The 26,474-nt window shown below is 37.2% G+C and overlaps 1 protein-coding gene and 1 pseudogene across 1 annotated transcript in view; both read left to right on the top strand.

Annotated features, from left to right (window-relative positions):
* Positions 1 to 26,474, top strand: part of MIGA1 (mitoguardin 1) — a 74,102-nt gene that overhangs the window by 33,203 nt on the left and 14,425 nt on the right. The window contains exons 8-9 of the mRNA XM_043460917.1: positions 13,588 to 13,688; positions 26,212 to 26,330. Coding sequence (XP_043316852.1) covers positions 13,588 to 13,688; positions 26,212 to 26,330 — 220 coding nt within the window. The remainder of the gene's footprint in view (positions 1 to 13,587; positions 13,689 to 26,211; positions 26,331 to 26,474) is intronic.
* Positions 15,883 to 20,543, top strand: LOC122437362 (annotated as a pseudogene).

Below are 26,474 nucleotides of genomic sequence, written 5' to 3'. Positions count from 1 at the left end.
ATAACATGCATATTGTATTTTAGCACTAGTACGTGGTAAACACTTATTGTGCATTCATATACATTCTCACATTTTTCTGAGGCCTGTCCTAAGATTGCTTAAAAAATGCGTGGTTTATCCCCATAGAGTCCACCTAATGGATCTCCCACTCACATCAGTCTATTCTCTCAAGTAGCAAACTGAATTGTGTCCTTGTCATTTCTTTGACGTTCTTTTAGTTTGAAGCATGTAAAATTTCCGGTATTTGATCCTATTTGCCCTGTGAAACAAGCAGTAAGATTAAATGTCATTGACTTATCACCCCTTTATGTATTCTTGTCCAATTTATACATTTGACTCTTACCTTGTTAGAAGATCAGTCTTAATAGAAGATTAATCTTAAAATACGAATTTTGTGTCCTGGCTGTTCCTGTAATTATTGCACTTTTGAGGTTCAGTCATGTTGGTGTAGCAGAAACAAACTCATTTCTAATACTTGGGACTTTACATGTGGTATCTTTTCAAGATATATGTTCTTTCTGTTACTGACGGAAATTTTGTTTCTTTGTAATTAGTTCTCTGCATAAATCTTTCTTGAATAGGCTTTTATTTAAAAAAATTCATGGTTACTGGTAGGTGATATCACATGTTCATAACTTGTTTTACATGATATTATTCAGTTATATTCCAGGAAGGATTTATTTATTTCTGGAAATTAATTTGACTCTTTCTCATAATAATAACATAAATTTCATTTCCTAAAACAAAGTATTTAGGCCATGTTCAAAGTTATTTATTTGGGAAGGTAAAAAAGATGCCCCCTTAAAAAAAAAAAAAAAAAAGATGCCCCTTATAAATCTTTTTCTTTGTGTTAGAAAATTGCCATCTGAAGGACAAATACTTTGTTGAAGAATTTATTCTAGATAGAGCTAAGATTACTGATTTTCCTTGATTCTTGCTCTTGCCATATGCAGAGGAGGAACGCAAGAAGTGATAATGAATATACTCCTTGCCAGCACATCCAGTTATCTAGTAAGTTCTGTCAATTCTACCTCCATAATATAGCTGTCATTTGTTCTGCTTTCTCTGCACCCTCATTATATTTTGCTTGGATTTAAGAATCCTCCAATAGGGTTCCTGCCTCCCATCTCTCCCCCCTGGGAAATCTGTACCTTGTTTCTGGAGTTATCTTCTTGATGCAAAACTCATCTTGTCACTCCTAGGTTCTTAGATCACTTCTCTGATTCTATTTGTTTTACTGTTTCCCATATATTCCAGCCAGACTATATATTTCAAAACTGAAATTCTTCTCTAAGATTGTGGTTTTATAGTCAACTCCGGATTTTTAGTAAATTTTCCATCTATTTCTTTTTCTTTTTTTGCTGTTACTCTTCCTTTGCATAATTCAACATGCTCTGAATCATTTTTTTCTGCCTATTGTGGAATTGGTTAGAAGCTGATTTTTTTAAATGTATATTATTACTCCATTTTTTGTTTTAAGCATTTGGATGACTAGTGACGTCAATACCATTCATTGAATGATGTGTTCTGTTCTTACTGATTTGAAATACACCCTCTCATATGGAAAGTTGTCTTATATGTGTGTCTTCTCTGGACTCTCCTGTTTTGTTCTGTTTGTCTGTTTCTGCATTGGCTTCTAGTATCTTAATTACTATAGCTTTATAAAGTTTTATAATGAGTCTGGACACCTGGTTGGGTGAGTCAATTCACTGTGCTTTTTTAGAACTGCTTTGGCTATTCTTTTTGTTTTTTTTTTTTTTTCATTTATTTTTATTAGTTGGAAGCTAATTACAATATTGTAGTGGGTTTTGTCATACATTGACATGAATCTATTCTTAAGCCCTTTGCCTTTCCCTGTGAAGTTTAGGACAGCTTGTCAAGCTTCATGAAAACGCCTCTTGGAATTTTGGTTATGTTAGGTCAACTTCATAAGCTGACCTAATAATATGAAAAATTTATATCTTCATAATATTAATGTTTCCATCTACAAACATAATATGGCTCTTTATTTACTTAAATCTTATATGTCCTTCATAATTTTTTATGGTTTCTCCATACAGGTCTTATATATCCTTATTCCTAGGTCTCTTCTAATTTTGTTGTCATTGTACATGGTACATTTTCTGAATTTATTTTCTAATTTGTTGTTACTGGTATCCAAAATATTGTTGATATTTACATTTGAGTATTATCAGCAACCCTTATTAACTCATATTAGTTCCACCACCAGTCGTTTGTCATAGGTTCTTCTGGAATTTTTATCTAGACCACAGATCTGCAAATGATAGCCTGTTTATTTTCTTTCTTTTCAACCCTTGTGCTTTTTTCCGACCTTTGTGTGTTCCTTTCTTTCTTTCTTCCAGCACCCCCCCCCCACCCCGCCCCGACCCCCCACCTTACTGCTCTGGACAGATTCTTAGAGTCTTTTTGCCTCTGAAGAGCTGTTTACAAAGAAGGACTGTGAGTTAGCTGGCCTACTGCACAGAATCAAAGACTGTGCCTCTATTGCTGTAGCCTCCCAGTTAGGTACAAGAGCATTCACGTAGGGACTTGTGAAGACTGCTAAGGAGAATTACAGCTTAAAAGTCAACTTGCAGCTATTTATTTGTTTATTGTATGCTTTATGTGTGATGACATGCAGATGAAATAAGAACTAAAGTGCCTGTTTTCGGGTTATTTGTGGTCTGATTGGCAAAGTAAGACTTACTTTTAGGAAGCAGTTAGAAAGCAATATCATATAGACTAGTATAAAACTCAGTGAGCTATTTTGTGAAACACAGAGCTTTAAGCTACAAAGCAGAAGATCCTTCTTTTATCTTTCCCACCTCCATTCTTTTTTTTTTTTTTTTTTTATTCCCACCTCCATTCTTTCCCATGCTTCCCAACTGAAGTGCCCTCAGCCTGCTTAAGAGCCTAAGATAAGAACTTAAAAGTAAACAGATCTGGTTTGGGACATGTGGTTATCTTTGGTTATCTGCTGCTGTTTTTACTGAATATCTCTGAAATTTATTTGGAGACTCATATATCGTGAGTATCAGATATCTACAGTACTGTCTTCTGCATGATGGTACTTTTTTCCTTTCAGTTCAGTTCAGTCTTTCAGTCGTGTCTGAGTCTTTGTGACCCCATGGACTGCAGCACGCCAGGCCTCCTTGCCCATCACCAACTCCCAGAGTTTACTCAAACTCATGTCCATTGAGTTGGTGATGCCATCCAACCACCTCATTCTCTGTCGTTCCCTTCTCCTCCCGCCTTCAGTCTTTCCCAGCATTAGGGTCTTTTCCAATGAGTCAGTTCTTCGAATTAGGTAGCCAGAGTGTTGGAGTTTCAGCTTCAGCATCAGTCCTTCCAGTAATTTTGTAAGTTTTATGATATGGTTGTAGGGACTTGCCTGGCAGTCCAGTCAGTGGTTAGGACTTTGCACTTCCACAGCAGCGTACCCGGGTTCCATCTCCGGTTGGGAAGCAAGATGCACTGTGTGGCCAAAAAAAAAAAAGTGGCTGAAAATGGTTAGTAGATTCACAAATGTTTGTTTCAGTATTTTGATTCAAAATATTTACACACCTATGCTATGTATAGTTTTTGTACATATCAAATATTGTATAATAAAAGTATATATATCTATTGTATTAAACAGAAATTTATGTTATTTGAATTATTTTGGAAAAAAATTAGACTTTAGTTGATCACAACAACTAATGAGAGATTGGTAGACTATGGGATTAAAACCTGACACCAAGGAATGGTTTATATTTTAGGAGACGTTTCTTACCTTCACATCATGCAGAGTATACACCATCGCATGGTTTGGTAGTTTGTTTCTGTAACAGTGCATTCAGGAAGTAAGGTTATTTTTTACTCACTTTGGTTAGAATGTTAGGGCAGCACCAAAATGCTGAATTTAATACGAGTGTAAAAATAAACCTGCTTAATGACAGATGAAGCTTGTTTACAGTTTCTTGGGCACATTATTTAGTTGATGTGTTTTACAGCAAACATAATTTAAGGAATCTGTATTTTAGATCTCTTCTAAAATTAATTGAGCTTTATAGTTTGCTTACATTTCTCTCTTCTTTTAATTGAAGTATAGTTGATTTACAATGTTGTGTTAATAACTGCAATACAGCAAATTCTTCCAGGTAGTGCTAATGGTAAAGAAGCTGCCTGCCAGTGCAGGGGTCGTAATAGAAACAGGTTCGATCCCTGGGACGGGAGGATTCCCTGGAAAAGGAAATGGCAACCCACTCTAATACTGGGAAATCCTATGGACAGAGGAGCCTGGCAGCTCTAGTCCATGGAGTCGCAAAAAGCTGGACACGATAGAAGCAACTAAGCACAGATACAGCAAATTATCTCAATTATGCGCGCACAGACACACACACACACACACACACACACACACACACACGTGTACACACACATTCTTTTTCATTATGGTTTATCACAGAATATCACATATAGTTCCCTGCGCTCTAAGTAGGACCTTGTTGTTTATCCATCCCATATATACTAGTTTGCACCTGCTAATCCCAGACGCCCACGCCTACCCTCTCCCACCCCCTCCCTCTTGGCAACACCAGTCTATTCTCTATGTCCATGATTCTATTTCTGCTTCATATACAGGCTCATTTGTGTCATATTTTAGATTTTGCTTATAAGTGGTATCACATGGTATTTGTCTTTCTGACTGACTTCACTTAATATGATAATCTCTAGTTGCATCCATGTTGCTGTATGTTTACAGATTCTATAAAAAATAGTACATGTTTGCAATGACTGTGTTAGAAGGCAACTCTGAAGCCATAAGTTTGATAAGCATTGATTTTTTTGGCTAAAGCAAAGGACTTTGAAATTCTTTCATAGTGATGTGTACGAATAAATTATAAATTTAGCCCTTAGAAATAAACCAGGAATTTTTGTAGCTTAGCAGCATCACTGCATATTTCAGATATGTGTTTAGGCCTCTTTATAATCTATTTTTTAACAGAATGAACTCAGAATCTTAGGGCTGGAATATTTATTTAGCAAACCTTTGATTTTCTGGTGTATGTCAAACACAGTGTAAGACACTGGAGGGACTAGGGTGAAGAAGGTCTCACTCTTGCTTTTAGGCAACCCAGAATCTGTCTTTGAAGATAGGCATTAAAATTTTTTATTTTAATAAAAAAGTGCTGTAATAATGTGTTTAGAAGGTGCTCTGGAGGTGTCACGCAGAAGTGTGCTTGAAGTATGTCCATCAGGAATAGGAAAAAAGGGTGTTCCCAGTGGAGGGAACAACATGGATCAAGGTGGAAAGTGGGGCCTGTTTAGGGAACTGTAAGCTGTTTGATACATCTTGGGAACACAGTTTAAGTAAGAGTGGTGGGAAAGGAATCTAGAAAGGTGGGCAGAAGATAAATCTTGCAGGTCTTTGTTTTATACGTTTAGGCCAAAGGGAGCCGCTGAGAATGATAAGAAGTCATTTAATCAAATTTACCTGTTTGCAGGAGATTGTGGGAGCATTTACTGATACAATTTAAGTATTTTATCCATCTTTTTTTCTGCTTACTTATGCATAGGACTTCATTGAGACAGGGGAAATTAGGGATTTTTCCAGCCTAGTACTGACTGTTGGAGAAGGAGATGGCAACCCACTTCAGTATTCTTGCCTAGAGAATCCCATGAACGGAGGAGCCTGGTGGGCTGCTGCCCATAGGGTCGCACAGAGCCGGACACAACTGAAGCGACTTAGCATGCATGCATGCATTGGAGAAGGAAATGGCAACCCACTCCAGTGTTCTTGCCTGGAGAATCCCAGGGACGGGGGAGCCCGGTGGGCTGCCGTCTATGGGGTCGCACAGAGTTAGACACGACTGAAGCGACTTAGCAGCAGCAGCAGCAGTACTGACTGTACAAATTCTCTGGCAGAGAACAGGAAAGCTGTAAAGTGGGACCTCCTGACCACTAGAGAAATGTTCTTCTTTCTGGTAAGCAGCCAGGTAGAACATTTAGTGAGATTGAAAGAGCTGGCAGCAAGAGGAAATAACCTCAACCTTATGTCAAACGTCAGACAGCCCAGAGTTGATGCTTTAAGACCTTGTCCCCTTCCTTCCATGCAGAATCGCTGTGGTCAGAGGATAAACTCCCTGAGGGTTTATTTTTAGGAGGTGACATGAATTACAGGCTTAACTTGTATACTCAGACTTCTAAATATATATACTGCAAATTTCAGAACACATGAGAAATTTGCCCTGTAACTTCCTGTCATGCATTAAGGCTCATAATCTTAATTTCAAAATGTTTAATAATACTACAAAATGAAGTCTAACTGGTGTCATATATGCAAGTCAAAATAGGTTCAGAGATGAGAGCAGTATAATGAAAATTGCTGGGGTACCACATACAAGGGAAATTCCTGTTTCTTGCCTTTGCTTTTTATGTATTCAAGTTATATCTTACCCACTTGGATTTCTAAGTGCAGGACCTACACTAACCCATCCAAGGCCTTTGTTTGATGTCGATAAAGGCCTATGTAGCCCCTTGGGAGTGGGCTTCCCTCATGGCTCAAAGAATCTGCCAATGCAGGAGATGTGGGTTCTATCCCTGAGTTGGGAAGATCCCTGGAGAAGGGAATGGCAACCTGCTCCAGTATTCCTGCCTGGAAAAGCCTATGGACAGAGGAGCCTAGTAGGCTACAGTCCATGGGACTGCAAAAGAGTCAGACACAACTTAGCAACTATACAACAACAGCCCTTTGGGAAGGGCACCTTTGTGATAAGAAAAAGGTTCATCTTCGAGGATGATACAGGCCCAAGACATGGGCTGGAGTTCTGCCTGCCTTTGTCCCATTGACCAGGGACCTTTTGTGTAGTGTACAGATTGACTAGCGGTGCTAGTGGCCCCATTAAAGTCTCTATAACATCAGACCTACCCTTTATTACTTTTTGCCCTTTAGGTTATCCAGTTACTTCTCTCCTTCTCCTAAAAAAAGATATAAAATGCTGTTATTCCTTTTTCTTTTCTTCTGTTACTCGTTTCACATCAGCAGCTGGATTTCCCAGTTAGGAAATCACAGTTGTTTCACTGGCCAATCATGGCATCTAAGAAGGTTTGATAAATAGGGAAAGCCAGAGACAACTGTTGTGGAAATATTGTTTTGAGTAGTGCCGTAGTATGGGGCTGCTTTATGCATGTGTTGTTTCATATAGGCAAAATTGTGTACGTGATAAAAAGTAAGAACTGATTTGATTAGATAGCCTTTCTTTTGTTTTAGGAGGTTTCATTTTTACTCTTTTCAGTGTTAAGGCTCATTGAGGGAAAAATCAAAAAAATATCATCTGTTAGCTCATTTAATTCTTCCATTTTCTAAAATTATGTGTTTTTTCCTCCAGTTTTATTGAACTATAATTGACATATAGCACTGTGTAAGTTTAAGGCATAGAAAATAATGATTTGACTTACATACATCATAAAATGATTACCACAGTAAGTTTAGCAAAAATCCATCATCTCATATTGGTACAAAATTGAAGAAACAGGAAAAAAAAATTTTTTCATTGTGATGTGAACTTTTAGGATTTACACTCTTAATAACATTCATATATAACATACAGCAGTGATAATTATATTTATCATCTTGTACATTACATAACTCAAAATTTGTATCTTTGGCTACCTTCATCCAATCCCCCCCCCCATTGTTTTTGGGTTTTATATTCCACTTTGTTTTTTAGTATTAAAGTAAATGAGGATAAAAAATTATCCTCAGTATGGATGGAACCAGATAGTCATACAGAGTAAACAACAGCAGTAATTTTCTAGATTTCTTATTATTTTAACAGATTATAGAAGATTCTGGAAAATAGCTTGTCTTGTCAGCAGCGGACCTTTTCCATTTTTAATAAAACCATAAAAAAGACAAGGTTCCAAATCATATTTTAACTGCTGAAAATCATCTGGAGAATAGCTGCTGACATAGAAGTCAGATGACATTGAGACATTTGGCAGACATCCTCTTCTTGCTGGTGTTACAAAATCCACAGTGGACAGCCTGGATTTGAAAAGAAGAGTGGCATCTTTGGAATCTCCACTAGAATCTGTTGAAGTTAAAATAAACCTGATGCCTTCTAAGTGACAGAAAATGAACCATGTCTGGGGATGGCAAAAGTGAGACACGTTAAAAACCCACTTGGATTGGTTTAAAGAAAATAGATCCAGGCCTAAGGTTCCAAGTTCCAGAGCCGAAGTGTCTTCTGATTTTTTCTTTTTATAACTTTCAAGCAAATTCTGCCTTGGAAAAAACTTAAGTAATATGTGAATTATGAGATTGTGAAAGGAGGAGGAAGGCTTGAATCCAGTCAGATTTTTGGCCTAAGCTATATGACTATTTAGTTAAAAGTAAACATTATTCTTTCAGTGTTCTTCCAGAGAAGAACATTTTATGTCTGTGTGTGAATATTTTAAAAGTTCTGGGTGATTGAGACATGTAAAAAAAATGTTCTTAAAAATGTTAGGATTACTATTTAAGAAGGTTAAAAAAAAAAAAAGCTGCTCCTCTAAGAGCCAATGAGGTAACCCATGGTACATTTTTTTGTATTTACTCATCCAATTATGTGGAAAGCTTTTTATAGGTATTTCTGAGGTTAATGATGAATCCTTAAGGGGCTTAAGCTGCATATTTCAGGTTTATAGTATCATAAGTTTAATTAATTTAGTGTATGGAAACATGAGAATTTTAACAGTGCTCTCAAAACAAGATAAAGTCATATAACAGGCAAAATGACCCAGGAGAAATATAGGAGAGGCTCAGCAATTAGCACTAGCTCAGCCATGTCCGACTCTGTGACTCCATGGACTCTAGCCTGCCAGGCTCCTCTGTCCATGGGATTCTTCAGGCAAGAATATTGGAGTGGGTTGCCATGCCCTCCTCCAGGGGATCTTTCCAACCCAGGGATCAAACCCAGGTCTCCTGTGTTGCAAGCAGATTCTTTACCTTCTGAGCCACCAGGGAAGCCCTCATAACCTGGAATCTGGTGTCAAATGACCTGAGTTTGAATCCTGCCATTCCATTTCTAAATGGTGTGACTATGGGCCAAGTTACTTGACCTTCCTGTCCCTTAATTTTTTGATATATAAAAAGAAAAAAAAGAGTACCTACCTAAAAAGGGTAGGATTATTGTGAGAATTATTAGATAATACATGTGAAACATGTAATTTGGTTTCTGGCATTGAGTATGTATAAAATGTTTATTAATCACAATCTTACTGTTACAATTAGATTACACACCTCATAATTTGTCTTCTTCCTGAGAATAGTTGATTATCCCCACCTAAAAATTCTCACTTAAAATTTGAAAACAATCATTATATAGCAAAGAAAAATCAGTGAGCTTGGAGAAGAAAGCTTGTGAGTGGTACACATGCATGGCATTAGTCTCTACTATTGCTACTGGTGTTTCCTTAGAGGGTGCAGGTAAATTATTTTCAGTTTGCTCTTGTACTTAACCAGACTTACCAGATTTTTTGACATTTTGAATTTAGCATCATTTAGATACTTATTCTATCAGGGAATAAAATTCATATCTAATAATAATTTAAAGCATCATTGTGAACATTGAAATATGAAAAGTATTTTATTGTTTTTTTCAGCCCTTGGGGCCCAAGATCCATAGATAACATCATTTTTCTTTCCTTTTATTTAAACCCTTAGAAGAACTGTGCACAAAACAAAATATCACAGTGATTTATCATATCCTCCTGTTAGTAGATAGAAAAATAAAGCATTGCCAGCTCCCTAAAAGATTCTTTTGTACCCCCTCCCAATCAATACCCCTGCTACCAACCCCCCAAATTAGCCCCCTGTCCTGAAGGTCATACTACTTACTTTCTGGCTTTTCTTTATAGTTTTACCAACCAAGTATGTAGTCATGATCACTGTTGTTTAGTTTTGCCTGTTTTTGTAAAATTTTATTTGAATGAAATCATGCATAATGTTTTTCACTCAACATGTTGTAAGATTCACTTGTGTTCCTGCATGTAGCAGCAGTTCATTCAGTTCTGTTGTTGTATACTATTTAATTGTATAAATATACCACAGTTTGTGTATTCTATGGTAGATGGATAGTTGTTTTCCTTCCAGTCTGGGGTTACTTAGTCAGCGCTGTTAGGAACATTTCTATGCATTTAAGCATGTATTTCTGTAAAACACACCCAAGGAGAGAATTGCAAAGTCATAAGAATGCAATCTTGAACTTTCATAGGTAAAGGCCAAGCTTTCCACAGTGGTTTTACCAACTGTTTCTACCAGTAATGTGTGAGTTGCATTTCTGTATACCCTTAACAAAAAAATGGTCATTTTTTCCTCAAATTGATCATTCTGGTAGATGTGTAATGATATCTCATAGTTTTAGCACTTTTTTCCTAAGAAGAATTTGGTAAGAAGTTTCTAAAACTATTGACTAGATGAAGCCTTTGGTTTTTAATTTTCCTTGCTTTCCATGTCTTTTAATAATTAAGTTGATGATACTTTTAGAAAAAGTATTTTAAATTTTAAAACTACATGAAAGCAGTTAATTTGAGATATTACCCAATATTCTTTCTGTATATTTTTTGCTGGCTTATCTAAAAAACAGATGGATTATTCCTCTTCATAATTATTAAGCTACCATCCCAGAAATCATAACAATTACTGAAATGAGAAGTATGGTCTGTGGTTTATGAAGTTGAGTTTAATGAATAAAACTTTCCAATTCCTCTGAGCCATTTTTCTTTGTTAGATTTTTTTAAAAATAAAGTACAACCATGGTAACTCATCTGGATGACATTGAATGGCTAGTTACTGTTGAGTGAAGTAAAACAGACTTTTAACAGCTCCTGGGTAATGTCTGAAAGGTAAAGTGACATAAGATAAATGTCTGTGTTCCACTCCGAAAATAGCGAAAGGCATATGGAACCAAGATTTAACTTAGTTGACTTGTAACTTAATCCTGCTTTAAATACGCTTTTGGGTTATTGAAGGTTGTACTATGATTTCTTTTTGCAGAATTAGTACCAACAATGGGAAATAATTAAGAAGATAAAAGTTTGAAAGTTTTGAATGCTTACTTAATTTTGTAAATAATTTTCAAAAAGCATAAATGCATTGAAAAGAGAATATTGGAAATTTTTCTGAATAACTGAGTGCCCCAAATAATAGTATTACAGCTATTTATAAGTGTAAAACAATTTGTTCTCAAGCTTGAAAAAATTTTAAATTCCTGAAAGGACTTGTGTTTTTGAAAATAGAATAATTTAGCCTCAGATTTTTTTTTTTAACCTCAGATTTTGTTCTGTTAATAGTTATTTATTAGTAGGATTTTGAACTGAGAAGTTAGGTATTTTAAAAGGACTGATGTAAGCTTGGTTGGAAAACAATTATAACTTAAATTTGGAATTTAAATGGTTAAAATGTCAACTATGGTCCCACCAAATGTAAAGTAGATAAAAATACGCTATGTGTATTTATACTTAACTGATAAGCATTGATGAACTTTGTCCCAATTTGCTCTTCTGCTTGGCTTAGAGATTATAATTGGTTGCAAATCTTTTGAATTTCAACTAAATTAATGGTTTGGACTTTTTAAAAACTTTACACTTCCTGTAGAGAATCACAAAATGTCTGTTTTCTGGTACTTGGGGGTTGTAAATGGGATTTGGAACACTTATGGTAAAGATAATGAACTTTATTTGGGGGAAAATGATGGAATAAAAATCTGGATGAATGAAAGCCAAAGAGATTTCTGATTTTTTTTCAAAGAAGATAAAGTATCTGACATACTTAGCAGATTGAAAATGAAAATAAAAATCTGTATGTTTTGTTCTTTGCTTTTTTTATTCTTGTGATAGAATTTGAAGAATGTCACTTGCTTGCCACACAGTGTAGTCAGATCTATAAATAAGTATTGAATTTGTTTGAAAATATAATTTCTTTAAACTTTCCATTTTATATTGGAATATAGTTGATTAGCAATGTTGTGATAGTTTCAGGCGTACAGCAAAGTGATTGTTAGACATACACGTGTATCTATTCTTTTTCAAATTCTTTTCCCATTTAGGTTGTTACATAATATTGAGCAGAGTTCCCTGTGCTATACAGTAGGTCTTTGTTGGTTATCCATTTTATTTATTTATTTATTTTTCTTTTTTTGGTTATCCATTTTAAATACAGCACTGTGTATGTGTCAACCCCAAACTCCCAATACATACCTCCCCCATCCCCTAACCATAAGTTCAATCTCTGAGTCTGTGGGTCTTTCTGTTTTGTAAGTTCCTTTATATCATTTCTTTTGCGTATAAGCAGTATCATGCATATTTTTCTTTTTCTGACTTACTTCACTCAGTACGACAATCTCTGGGTCCATCCATGTTGCTGCAGATGGCATTGTTTCATTCTTCATGATGGCTGAGTAATATTCTATTGTATAGATGGACTACACCTTCTTTCCATTCCTCTGCTGGGGGACATGGAGGTTGCTTCCATGTCTTGGCTATTGTAAACAGTGCTGCATTGAACATTGGGGTGCATGTATCCTTTCGGACCACGTTTTTCTCTGGATGTGTATGCCCAGGAGAGGGATTGCAGGATTATATGGTAGTTCTGGTTTTAGTTTTTAAAGGAATTTCTGTACTGTTCTCCATAGTGGCTGTACCAATGAAAGTATGATATCAACAGTGAAGATTCTGGATGATAGTATGTGAAGATACTGACATTCACATTCAGAATGCTAGGTGTTGGTAATAGGTAGCCTGTCTTGGTATGGTCAAATTAATCATTTAGAAATGCCTTTAAGCTTTTTCAATCCTTTGAAATCATTGTGGGGAATTCCCTGGCAGTCCAGTGGTTAGGACTCTGTGTTCTCACTGCCAAGGGCCCAGATTCAACCCCTGGTTGGGGAACTAAGACCCGTAAGTCACTGTGCTGTGGCAAAAAAATAAATAAATGAAAATGAGGGCAGTTATATTTGACCTTCAAGTAAGCAGAATCAACATCAGCCAACTACCCTGATCACTTTAGGCCTTTCAGTGTTTTAAAGTAGACCCTAAAGACTAAAATCTTCCTGAATTATTTTAATTGTTGCTTTATCACAGGTGACTAGCCAGACAGCATTATATGCTGATAACTCATTTAATGTAAATGAATCTGCCAGTTATCTCAATTTGGGCAAGGCCACTTGCAACTTAAATTGCTGTGTTTCAGACTACCTGTGGTATAACATATACTGATTTACGGTGGTTGGTAGATAATCAACTCCAGTTATTATATACCAATTTGTTATTTACTCAAAAGCTTTAAAAATCTGAAATAGTTTAATCTCTTTTAAAAATGAAAGTGTTTCCTGTATACTATATCGTACTTTCTTCTCTGCTTGGTGGTGTTCAGCGTCAGGGTGAAACACTTTGAGAGTCTGGTTAGAGTATATCCCATCAGTTTGTATTGTTTTTCTTTTAGATTCCAGAATTCTAATAAAGACTGAAGTTTAAACAGAAAAACAGAAAAAGTCAACAGTAGAATATGAAATATGGCAATGACAAGGAATGTCAACTTCTGAACTTTTTGCCTTTTCTTTTCAGATAAAGATACAGATATCACCATGAAAGGGAATGCGGATGACTTCGGCCTGAGAGACACCTTGAGTGTTGCATCAAACGATTCTTTTGCTTCAGCAGCAGAGGTAGGACATGTTTGTTCCTAATGAGGATTTCTTCTTCTTTTTCAGCTGAACATTACTGTTTTGCCATTGTGCTGTAACTCAGTTCAGTAGCCATTTATTTAGTATCAACTCTGTGGTAGATACCAGGATACAAAGATGAATATACCATGAACTTAAGTTCCCACAGGAGTTTAGAGTCTCTTTAGAGAGGTGGACATGTAAACATAGACTTTAAGTGAACACTTTCCTAGACTGTGGATTATGGATGAGGCATATCAGTGTGTTAGTGGAAAGCAATTCATCTTTAAGAATCTTAAAATTATTCAGATTGTTTAGCTGAGAAATCATGTTTCTAGATATTTTTTTCCCAAGGAAATGAGATTCAAAGATTTATATATAAAAACTATTCACAGTAGCATTTTAAATAATAATGAAAAACTGAAAACAGTGTAATACCAAATTATGGAGTATCCATAACTTGAAATATTCTAGTGCCATAAAAACACTTCCAATGTTTTTAATGACATGGGAACATAAATTAAGTGAAATGAGTATAGAGAGTGTGTGCTTGTAATTTTGTAATGAAGTAAAATCTGTATGTGGTGTATTACGTCAGTATTTAAGCTGAGGGAAAGAAGGCTAGATATAAATACACTAATGTGTAAGCAGTGGTGATCACTAAATTATGGATTTATGGGTAATTTGTTTTATGCTGAGACTTAAATTTTTTTTTTTTTTTTTTTGAGACTTAAATTTTTTATCCAAAGAGAAGGTTGCAAAGTGGTCATCTGCTTATAATGTTTTCTACTTGAGACAGTTTTAAAAATTACATATCGCCAATTTTATCTTAGAATTGTTTCATTTTTATGGTAGATTCTTAGATATTACTGCTGTCCTTTTTCAGATAAATAGTATCACACATCTGTTATTGATGTGTGGATTCAAGCTCTAGTATGGAAAGCTTAGGTATTCCAACGCCCTTTCCCTAAACTTTGACTCTGCCTTCTTTAAAGCTGTGCAGACCATAATCTTTCATCCTCTCAAGATTTTTCTGCATATGTGTATTTTAGCTATTGCTTACAGTATCATCTCCTGAGTTCAGTTTTCCTTATATTTTTATACTTGTAAGTTTGCAACACACAAAACATATCGACTTGTTTTATAAAGTAGCTATTTCCTCTGCTTTTTATGGATTGTTATAGACAGAGTTATCTTTCTGTTTTTCCCCCAGCTTCATTGAGATACAATTGACTTATTTTTTTTTATTTTTTTTATTTATTTATTTATTTATTTATTTTTTTTATTAGTTGGAGGCTAATTACTTCACAACATTTCAGTGGGTTTTGTCATACATTGATATGAATCAGCCATAGATTTACACGTATTCCCCATCCCGATTCCCCCTCCCACCTCCCTCTCCACCCGATTCCTCTGTGTCTTCCCAGTGCACCAGGCCCGAGCACTTGTCTCATGCATCCCACCTGGGCTGGTGATCTGTTTCACCATAGATAGTATACATGCTGTTCTTTTGAAATATCCCACCCTCACATTCTCCCACAGAGTTCAATAGTCTGTTCTGTATTTCTGTGTCTCTTTTTCTGTTTTGCATATAGGGTTATCGTTACCATCTTTCTAAATTCCATATATATGGGTTAGTATGCTGTAATGTTCTTTATCTTTCTGGCTTACTTCACTCTGTATAAGGGGCTCCAGCTTCATCCATCTCATTAGAACTGGTTCAAATGAATTCTTTTTAACGGCTGAGTAATATTCCATGGTGTATATGTACCACAGCTTCCTTATCCATTCATCTGCTGATGGGCATCTAGGTTGCTTCCATGTCCTGGCTATTATAAACAGTGCTGCGATGAACATTGGGGTGCACGTGTCTCTTCCAGATCTGGTTTCCTCAGTGTGTATGCCCAGAAGTGGGATTGCTGGGTCATATGGCAGTTCTATTTCCAGTTTTTTAAGGAATCTCCACACTGTTTTCCATAGTGGCTGTACTAGCTTGCATTCCCACCACAATTGACTTATAACATGAAGTTTAACCTGTACAAAGCGATGATTTGAAACATATATTTGGAATAACTACCACAATAAGGCTAGTTATTACCTCCAGCACCTCACATGATTACCTTTCTTCTTTGTGGTATGAAGATTTGCTCTTCTTAGCAGCTTCCAAGCATATGATACAGTACTGTTAACTAGCGTCATGATGCTGTACATTACATCCCCAGAACATTCATCTTCTAACTGGCAGTTTGTACCCTTTGATCAGCATCTCCCCAATTGTTTCCACATGCTGCTCCTGGTAACCACCATTCTGATCCTCTGTTTCTATGAGTTTGGCTTTTTTAGATCAAAATTATGTGATACCCTACAGTACAGTTTACCTTGACCCTACATAGGTTTAAACTGTGTAGATGCACTTATATGTGGGTATTTTTTTCAATAAATACATACTGCATCATCTGCAGTTGGTTGAATCCAAGGATGTGAAACTGTGAATACTAAGTGCCAACTATGGGACTTGAGCATCTGAAGACTTTGGTATCCAAGGCAGGTCCTGAAAAAGGAAATGGGGGGATGACTATTTCAACCACTGCTGCTAAGTCACTTCAGTCATGTCTGACTCTGTGCGACCCCATCCCTGGGATTCTCCAGGCAAGAACACTGGAGTGGGTTGCCATTTCCTTCTCCAATGCATGAAAGTGAAAAGTGAAAGTGAAGTCGCTCAATCATGTCTGACTCTTCGCGACCCCATGGACTGCAGCCTACCAGGCTCCTCCATCCATGGGATTTTCCAGGCAAGAGTACCGGAGTGGGGTGCCATTGCCTTCTCCGATTTCAACCACAGATAAGGTCAATTCCCCTAGTCCCCACATTGTTCAAGGGTGAACTGCATTTGTCCTTCTCTGTCTTATTGCACTTAACATAATGCCTTCAAGATCCTGCCCCATACATATTGTCACAAATGACAAGATTTCTTTCTCATGGATGAATAATATTTGATTGACTATATATACATTTATTTATGTATACCATATCTTCTTTATCCATTCATCAATTGATGTACACTTGAGTTGTGGAAACAACTTGGCTCTTGTGAATAGTGTTGCAATGAACATGAGAGTGCAGGTATCTCAAGATAGTGATTTCATTTCCTTTTGATACTTACCCAGAAGTAGGATGCTGAATCATGTGGTTTAAGCTACAAAGGTTTGATAAATTATGGAAACAAAATGCATGAATACCACAGGAAGGGCTCACTATCGGCGAAACCTCCTAGGAATGCTTCTAAGTATAAATGTATGATCTCAGAATGTGAATGTTCCAAGATAAATTCCTTTTTAAGAAATGTTTGCTAAATTATTTTTAATTGCCCTTACTATCTGCCAAGAACTTAGCAGAAAAAAAAAACTGTTCAATGAAGAAAGTTGTTAAGAAAATACGACCAGAAATCCTTGGAAAGTTTAAAACAGTTTGTGATAATTTGAGAGCTTTAATTCAAAATTATCAGAAAGAGTTTTTGCCTAAATATTTAGATTAAAGCAAGGCCTGGCATAGACTTTTCTCTAAGGTTGGTCAGTCATTTTTGAAAGTGATTAACAAGATTCTCCTGTATAAGCTTTATCAGACATTGGTTTGGAACCAGAGCCTTTTTTTCTCTGAAAAGTCTTTTTTTTTTTTTAAACTAATACCTTTATTGAGATATAATTCATGTACTATAAAAGTTCACTCTTTTAAACTGTACAGTTGAGTGATTTTAGTATATTCACAGAGTTGTGCAAACTTTCTAATTCCAGTACATTTTTATCACCCCGAAAGAAACTCCGACCTATTGGTAATCACTTCCTTTTCTTTCCTACCCCACTGTCCTAGGCAATTACTCCTGTACTTTCTATCTTTGTGGATTTGCCTATCCTGAACATTTCATACTAATAGAATCTTAGTGATCTTTTGTGTTTGATGTTCTTTTACTTAGCATAATTTTCAAGTTCTGAAAAGTCTTTTTAATGTTAGGGTGCCACTGCATTGAGTACTCTCCTGACTTTCCTGTCTGTTAAAAGGATTGTCATTTAATTGTTGTTGTTGTTCACTCAGTCGTGTCTGACACTTTGCAACCCCATGGACTGCAGCACACCAGGCCTCCCTGGCCTTCACCAACTCCTGGAGCTTGCTCAAACACATGTCCATCGAGTTGGTGATGCCATCCAACCATCTTGTCCTCTGTCGTCATTTAATAGGTAGAAACTAAAATTGCAAAGGGCTTCCCAGTAGGCTTGGTGGTAGAAGAACATGCCTGCCAAGCAGGAGATGCTGGTTGGATCCCTAGTTCAGGAAGACCCCCTGGAGAAGGAAACGGCAACCCACTCTAGTATTCTTACCTGGGAAATCCCATGGACAGAGGACCTTGGAGGGCTACAGTCCATGGGGTTGCAAAGAGTGGGACGTGGCTTAATGACTAAGCAACAATAACAGTATTTTTTAGCTGTAAATTTAGTTTTTCTTAGAATTACCATTGTGTGTCTGTATATGAATTTAATATATAAATTGTAAGGTTCTCTTTATTTATTTTTAAATAAATTTATATTTATTTAATATAATTTTAAATAAAATTTATTTAATTATTTAGCTGTGTTGGGTGTTACTTGCAGTGTGTGGGATCTTTCAGTGCAGGCAGGGGCTTAGTAACCGTGGCCCACAAGCATGGTTGTTCTTCAGTAGGTAGGATCTTAGTTCCCAGACCAGGGATTGAACCTGTGTCCCCTGCATTGCACAGCACATTCTTAACCACTGGACCACCTGAGAAGTCCCTAGGGTGCTCTTTAAAGAGAAAGTTTTATTTCCTATAATTCAGGTACCTCTAATCATACTCTAAAAGGAAACTTGGAAAGCTTTTGCTGTACCTCTCTGACTTGATAGCACTTGTTTATAACAACCCAGAATTATCTTATTTCCTCTGGGGTCAATTTTGTCTGTTTATCTTGGGCTTTCATTTTCGTACTGATGGTTTTCTTTTCAAATTTGAAAGCCTAATTGGTGACTGGGTTGATTTTCTCAAGCAGTTTGTGTGGGATAACAGCCTTGTTTTATGTTTGTTTCTTCTGGAAGAGGTGAACAGGGAAGGATAACTGGGCTCAGTCGATTTCTTTGAGGTTGTTGATTGGCAGGCATTTCTTTAGGATGAATGGCCTGGAGATAGGCCAGTAATCAGGGCACACCTGTATGCAGAATTGAAAGGGCTTTACTCTGGCAGGTCCATTTCTCACCCTGGCAGACTTACTTTCCCCAGGTGGTGCAAGTAGTTTGTTCTGTTTTTTGGCCATGGCACATGGCTTGTGGGATCTTAGTTCCCTGACCCTCGGCAGTGAAAGCACGGAGTCCTAACCGCTGGACAGCCAGGGAATTCCTGTTCAAGTAATTTTTAAAAAGAAATGTTCTCTGGTTGCCAATTTGTTTTCCTGTAGCTGCCTTTCTATTCCGTGGCAGAAAGTAGAATAAGATAGAGGACAGCTGCAGTTATCTGGACGCAGACTTCCATTTAAGCTCCCATTTTCAATCCCTCTTCTTCAGTCCTGCCCTCATACCTGCTCACTGTGGGCCTGGTGCTCCTCTTTGACTATATCCTGTCTTGAACTTGGGCTTCCCTTGTGGCTCAGCTGGTAAAGAATCCGCCTGCAATGTGGGAGACCTGGGTTTGATCCCTGGGTTGGGAAGATCCCCTGGAGAAGGGAAAAGCTGCCCACTCCAGTATTCTGGCCTGGAGAATTCCATGGACTTCATAGTCCATGGGGTTGCAAAGAGTTGGACACAACTGAGCGACTTTCACTCACTCACTCTCTTGAACTTATTCTGGACTATGGCTTCCTCATCTCTTTCATCTGTCAACACACTTCCATTTGCTTTCCAGTTTTTAGAAGTCTGTGTATCTTTCCAGTTTTTGGAAGTCTGTGTATCTTTCCACTGTTATATTAGTAACTTGTTGCTATGTAATAAACTACCCAAAATTTATTGTCCTAAAACCAATAAAATCCAGATGTGGACTGGGGGTTGGTGCCAAGACTGTAGGTCTGTCCCAGGTCTCAGGAGTGTGTCTTAAAAGGTGGGACCATGTGCTCCAGTTCAGAGGTTAATTGCCAGAGTCCTCAGTTTGCTAGGGATTAAATCAGGTAGGGGGCATGTGCTGGTTTGTTAGCCTATGTTAGAGTCTTCTATATATCCTGGGGGTTCCCCAGTCGGGGTTTAATAGAGGCTCAAGCATTTTAGGAGTCTCCTTCTTAAAATCCAAGGCTTATGGGGTGGTTTTCTGGAGGTCATGGGCCTTAGGGTTAGTCCTGTGAGAACTAAGTCCTGAGCACTAATCCAAAGGGCCTGTTGTTTTGGTATTTAATTCTAGAGTCACATATATTAGATAAGGAATGACTCCTGGACTGAGCGTGCCTACCAAAGGCAGCAGACACCATTTTTCAAAATAGAAAGAGGGTCCTGCTTGAAGAAACTATCAAGGAGAGGCTCTCACAATACAAGAACGTTGGTCTGGGCTTCTAGGCACCCAGACGGCCACTGGGGGCACCTACATTGACAAGAAATATCCCTTTACTGGTAACGTCTCCATCTGAGGGCAGATCCTGTCTAGTGTGGTGACTAAGATGAAGATGCAGAGGACCATTTTCATCGCCTGAGACACCTCTATTATATCCCAAAATACATAAAAACATGTCCATTCACCTGTTGCTCTGCTTCAGGAGCATTCAGATTGGTGACATTGTCACGATGGGTAAGGCTGCCCCCAGAGCAAGGTTTTGTGAGTTCAGCATGCTCAAGGTCACCAAGGTTGCCAGCGCCAAGAAGTGATTCCAAAAGTCCTGAGGATGGACACCTGCCCACTCCCCCAGTTATTTCCCATTCAACAGTAACAATGATAGCAAACATTTATTATCTTGTTGTTCTGAGGATCAAGAATGTGGAAATGGTTTATCTGGGGGGTTTTGACTTGAGGTCTTTTGTACGCTGTAGTCAAGTATGTTGGCCGGGGCTGTAGTCATCTAGATTGTAGTCATGAAGATTGACTGGAGCTGGAGAATCTGCTCCAAGGTCAGTTATGTAAATGGCATGTTGGTGCTACCTTTTGGTAGGAAACCTATGTTTTTATGATTTTATGGACTTTTCAATAGGACTGCTTGAGCCTTTTCATAACATGGCACCTGGCTTCCACAAGAGAGAGTGAGACAGAAGCAGTGATTGTTTTGATCTAGCCTCAGAAATCACACACCATTATTTCTATCTGTTATTGGTTACCCAGGTTAGCCCTCTTCAACATGAGATGAGGTATGAAACTCCAGGAAGGGAGAATGAACATGAGTGGCATTTTGTATTTTATTTTATAATTTAAAAATGTTTATTTATTTGGCTGCATTGGATCTTAGTTGCAGCATGCAGGATCTTTCATTGTGGTCACATGTACATGATACTCAGACTTGGTTGCCCCATGGCATGGGGATCTTAGTTCCACAACCAGGGATCAAACCCGTGTCCCCTGCATTGGAAGGCAAATTCTTAGTCCCTGGACCACCAGGGAAGTCTCATGAGTGCCATTTTAGAAGGCAGTTATTGTAAGTTTATTTCCTTTTTTTTTTTCTATTAGTGAGATAGGCGATATAGTCATCCTGCTTTCTTTAACTGTAAGTCATATTTATAATTTTAGGTGGTTATTTTGAAAGGAAAATGTAAATGTTAAAAATAGTCTATATTAAAATTGAACTTTGCCTATTTTATGATCCAACTTATAATAGTTTTGGGACTTTGGACATTTCTTTCATGGTTGTTCAGAGGCTTTTAAAAATATTAGGGCTTTTAAAAATATTACTTCACATTCAGCAAAGTCATTGCTTGCCAAAGAAGATAAGGCCCAGTCTCTCTTGCATCTCTTGGAAGGCATGGGGGAAGTAATTTGAGATGTTAAATAGTTTAGAAATAAAGGGCATTTCAAGTTTCAGCTAGCAAAGAAAAGAACCCTTTTTCATGGTGAATTACATGTTTCCATATGTGGGGATTAAACTGTGTTACTGACTTCCACTTCTGAAGTAACATCTCAGCTCTAGTAAAATGTTAACCTTCTTCTGCAGCCTTTTAAAGTTTTTAGGAATTTTGTCCAAAAAAATCTTACTATAAGATATATTCTTTTTTTTTTTAAGATATATTCTTTCTTTTTTTAAGATATATTCTAAAATAAGAATTTAAGCCATCATTTAGTGATTTGCTTTAAAAAAAGTCAATCCTAATTTAATTTAGATTCTAAATTAGTAAATTCTGAGTTGTCATTGTCTCTTAGGAAGAGTTGATGATAATGTTAGCTAGTGTCAGATCTTCAATGTGATGTATTTTCACAGCTGCAAGCTTATTTTAAGAGACTTATTTACACAGTCACCTCAGCCAAACCAACAAATAAGCAAGATAGACTAATAAATCAAGGCTTGACTCTGGAATCTCTCATTGTTGGTTTTGTTCACTTCTTATTAGTATAAAGTATTTTATGTAGCGAGTTTAATTGGAGCCCTAGTTTCCTCTTTAGGATTTTTTTCTACTGGTAGGTGTACATGGATCCTATTTGTTTTGACAGTGGTACAAAACTTTAAACTACTTACTATCTAAAGAATTTCCACTCTAATTTTTTAAACTGTTATCTTTCTTTTTAACCTCAAAAACACTATTCTTTTAGCATAATATATTTCCTGTGAAATATAAAGGGATATATTACTTAAAGCCGACAGTATATAATGTCAGATCATTTCTGTCTACTTTTTTTTTTTTTGCCTCTGGACTAATAGACACACACACACATATATATATACACACACACTATCTAAATAATGCTGACACTTAAACTTCTCCTTTGCATTTTTGGATAAGGCTGATAGTAGAGTACATATCATTTGATATTTAAAAGTACATATAAGCTCTGGAATAATTGCCTGGTTATAAGTTCTGCCATTTAGCAGTGGGCCTTGGGGCAAGTTCCTGCTAATCTAAATCTCTGTTTCTTTACCTCTGAAATGTAGATAGTTATTTGTTGTTGTTCAGTCGCTCAGTCAGTCCAGCTCTTTGTGACCCCACGGATTGCAGCACTGCAGGCTTCCCTGTCCCTCACCATCCCCCAAAGTTTGCTCAAACTCAAGTCCGCTGAGTCGATGAGATGATGCCGTCCAACCATCTCGTCCTCTGTCGTCCCCTTCTCCTCCTGTCCTCAATCTTTCCTAGCATCAGAGTCTTTTCCAGTGAGTCAACTCTTCACGTCAGGTGGCCAAAGTATTGGAGCTTCAGTTTCAGCGTCAGTCCTTCCAGTGAATGTTCAGGGTTGATTTCCTTTAGGATTGACTGGTTTGATCTCCTTGCTGTCTTCCCCCTTTATCAGTGGTTGTAAAGAAGTGAGATAATTGAGTACTTAGTGCATCATTTAGTACTGCACTGGGTGGAAATGAAGTGCTAGAACTACAGCAGGGATGAACACTTCTGGAATAGTAGGGTGAAAGCTTCCAAAGGTCTCCTCCGCAAAAGCAATGAAAACTCTGGCAAAAATTGTCAGAAATTTTCAAAACTCTGAACATTAAACACTTTTAAAAATTCAGAGAGCATTTATTTAGGGACAATGGCTGAATCTCCATGGGAAGAGTGAACTTTGTAAATCTTTTTTTTTAACTATTAAAAATTTTTGGCTCTGCTCAGTCTTTGTTGCTGCCTGAGGCTTTCTAGGGTTGTGGTGAGTGGGAGGCAGTGCATGGGCCTCTCGTTATGGTGGCTTAACCTGTTACAGATCACAGGGTGTGCAGGCTTCAGTAGTTGGGGCCCATGGGCTCAGTAGTTGCAGCTCACCAGCTCTAGAGCTCGGGCACAGTAGTTGTGGGTCAGCTGCCTTTTAGCATGTGGAATCCTCGGACCAGGGGTCAAACCCGTGTCCCTTGCATTGGCAGGTGGACTCTCAACCACTGGGATCACCAGGGAACTCCACACTGTAAATTTTTAACTTGTTCATTTTCTATCCCTCTCTCCAGAGGAGTCTTGAAAACCAACAGGTTCACCACTATGGTGACTGTGAAAATCAAGGGCTCAGCAGCCACTGGAAGAAACTTAATGGCTTTGGAGCGTCCCAAAAGCCCCATCTCTAGAGAATTGTCACCATTTGGCCTGTATGGCAGCTCCTTGCAAAGCTCCGTTCTAAGGACTTGTCTTTATTTGACCAGACTTAGAGCTTGCGACTTAGCAGCAGCAGCAGCAGCGGAGCTTGCTATGTACAAAGTTTCTATCTCTAGAGTCTTTGTTGAAAAATACCAGCGGGAATTAACACTGTAGCTGCTTGAAGTGGTAATACCATCAGAGCTAGTAATAGGGTGAACAAAAAACTTAAAGGAAAAATTGGGCAATGAGATATTTATAGGGAGCTTTGAAAATCTCCAGCATATTCCTGAGAATCTAGAAGGCCACAAGCATGTGCAGGGCTCTGCATGTGTCCAGGGAAGACCTTAGAAGTCCCTAACCTCTCACCTCTGGCCAACCTTCATATTCTGCACAAAACAAAACTTAAGGTGGACAGAAGGGAAAAAAAGCAATTAATTGGCATTTATCAGAAGTAGAAACTTTTGTGCTTTAAAGGATACCAACAGGGAAGTAAGAAGGTAGTAGAATGGGAGAAAATATTTGTAAACCATGTAGTTGATAAAGATCTTATATCCAGAATATATAAAGAACTGTTGTAACCCAACAATAAATGGACAAATAACCTAACTTAAAAATGGGCCAGGGATTTCAATAGATATTTTTCCAAAGAAGTTACACAAGGTCCAATAAGGATATGAAAGATGTTGCACATCATTAGTCATTAGAGAGATTTAAACCACTTCACACCCACTAGGGTGGCTATAATAAAAAAAGATGGACAATAACAATTGTTGACAGAGGTGTGGAAAAATTTAAATCATTATACATGGCTAGTGGGAATGGAAAATGGTGAGCCACTTTGCAAAACAGTTTCCTCAAAAAGTTAAACACAGAGTTACCATCTGAACACTTCCATTTTTTAGTTATATACTCCAGGGAATTGAAAACATAAAAAACTTGTTCAGTTCAGTTCAGTCGCTCAATCGTGTCCGACTCTTTGCGATCCCATGGACTGCAGCACACAAGGCTTCCCTATCCATCACCAACTCCTGGAGCCTACTCAAACTCATGTCCATTGTGTCGGTGATGCCATCCAACCATCTCATCCTCTGTCGTTCTCTTCTCCTCCCACCTTCAATCTTTCCTAGCATCAGGGTCTTTTCCAATGAGTCAGTTCTTTGCATCAGGTGGCCAAAGTATTGGAGCTTCAGCTTCAGGATCAGTCCTTCCAATGAATATTCAGGACTGAAAAAAAACTTGTACATAAACATTTAAAGCAGTCTTATTCATGACTGTCAAAAAGTGGAAAAAACCCACAAGTCTGTCAGCTGTGGAAAGGATAAACAAAATGTAATATACTCACACAATTCAGTCATAAAAAAGGATGAAGTACTGTTATATGCTTCCTTATAGGTGAATCTCGGAAACATGATGCTACATGAAAGAAACCAAATGCAAAATGCTGCATGTACTTGAATCTGTATCATTTCCAGAGTGGGAAACTCCACAGACACTGAAAAATTATTGGTTTCCAGAACCTGGAGAGAAGGGGGATGGGAAGTGACTGCTAACAGGCAGAGAGTTTCTTGTTGGCATAGTATAAAAGTATTTTGAAATTGCAAAGTGGTGCTGATTGCATAACCCAGTGAATGACTAAAAACCACTGAATTGTATACTTAAATGGGTGAATTTTATCGTATGTGAATTATATATCAATAAAGTGTAGTTTATTTTATTTTTAAAAACCAAAAACCCCTACAGCATTCTATTTAAGTGGATCACCTGATGTTGGAAAATAAAATTGCCCTGGAGTTTACCTGCTTAGCTGGCAACTCTGTAGTGTTTACAGTTATTTTTTAATGAACTGTCAGAAGGCTAGAGTTCCATTTGTAGAGTTGTTATGCTAGCCAGAAGTACATGACTATTTTTCAGTTATACAAATGTTAATCAAAGCTACGTATAAGAAAAAAATTCCCTAGAATTCACCAAGTTGAGATTATTACAGTGTTTTTGTAGAAAGTTTTACTTCATATACAATCATGAGTTATAATACTTTAAAGCATTCTTTGGATGATAAAAAATTTTCTTTTTTTTCCAGTGCTTCATCATCAATTATTATTGTTGATGAGCTGTGAAATATTGCCTTTCTGTACACTCTGTGAATTTAAGTAGTTGGATTCAAAATCAACTAAGCTTGTTATAAAGTTTTACTCCTTACAACTGAATTTTGAAATAAAACGAATTCAGATCTTACCAGCTGTAAAATCTTATTGAGTTATTTTCACATTTTAATCAGATTGTGTATATTAGTAATGTCCTGTTTTTTATTTTTTATCATTTTTCATCCTGTATCAGTGTAGTCTGTTTTAACACACTGTGTTCTTAGCTTGCAGAACACAAAGAAGTACGACATACCTACAGTCTGGAGTCTCTTTGCCACTGCCCTTTTTACGAAGAGGCCATGCGTTTAGTTGAAGAAGGAAAAATTTACTCGAGAGTGCTTAGGTATCAAGCTTATGTTTGTGAAAAATATTAAGATGCTGTTCATATGTTTGTCTGATATTTATTTAAAATATTTATGAGAATGGGGGAAAATGTTTTTAGGCTCAAAACAAACTTTTTAATGTATTTTGTCAGTATTGAAAAGAC

Source organism: Cervus canadensis, chromosome 2, assembly GCF_019320065.1.
Source record: "Cervus canadensis isolate Bull #8, Minnesota chromosome 2, ASM1932006v1, whole genome shotgun sequence".
Taxonomy (NCBI): domain Eukaryota; kingdom Metazoa; phylum Chordata; class Mammalia; order Artiodactyla; family Cervidae; genus Cervus; species Cervus canadensis.
This window is presented reverse-complemented; position numbering and strand designations above follow the sequence as displayed.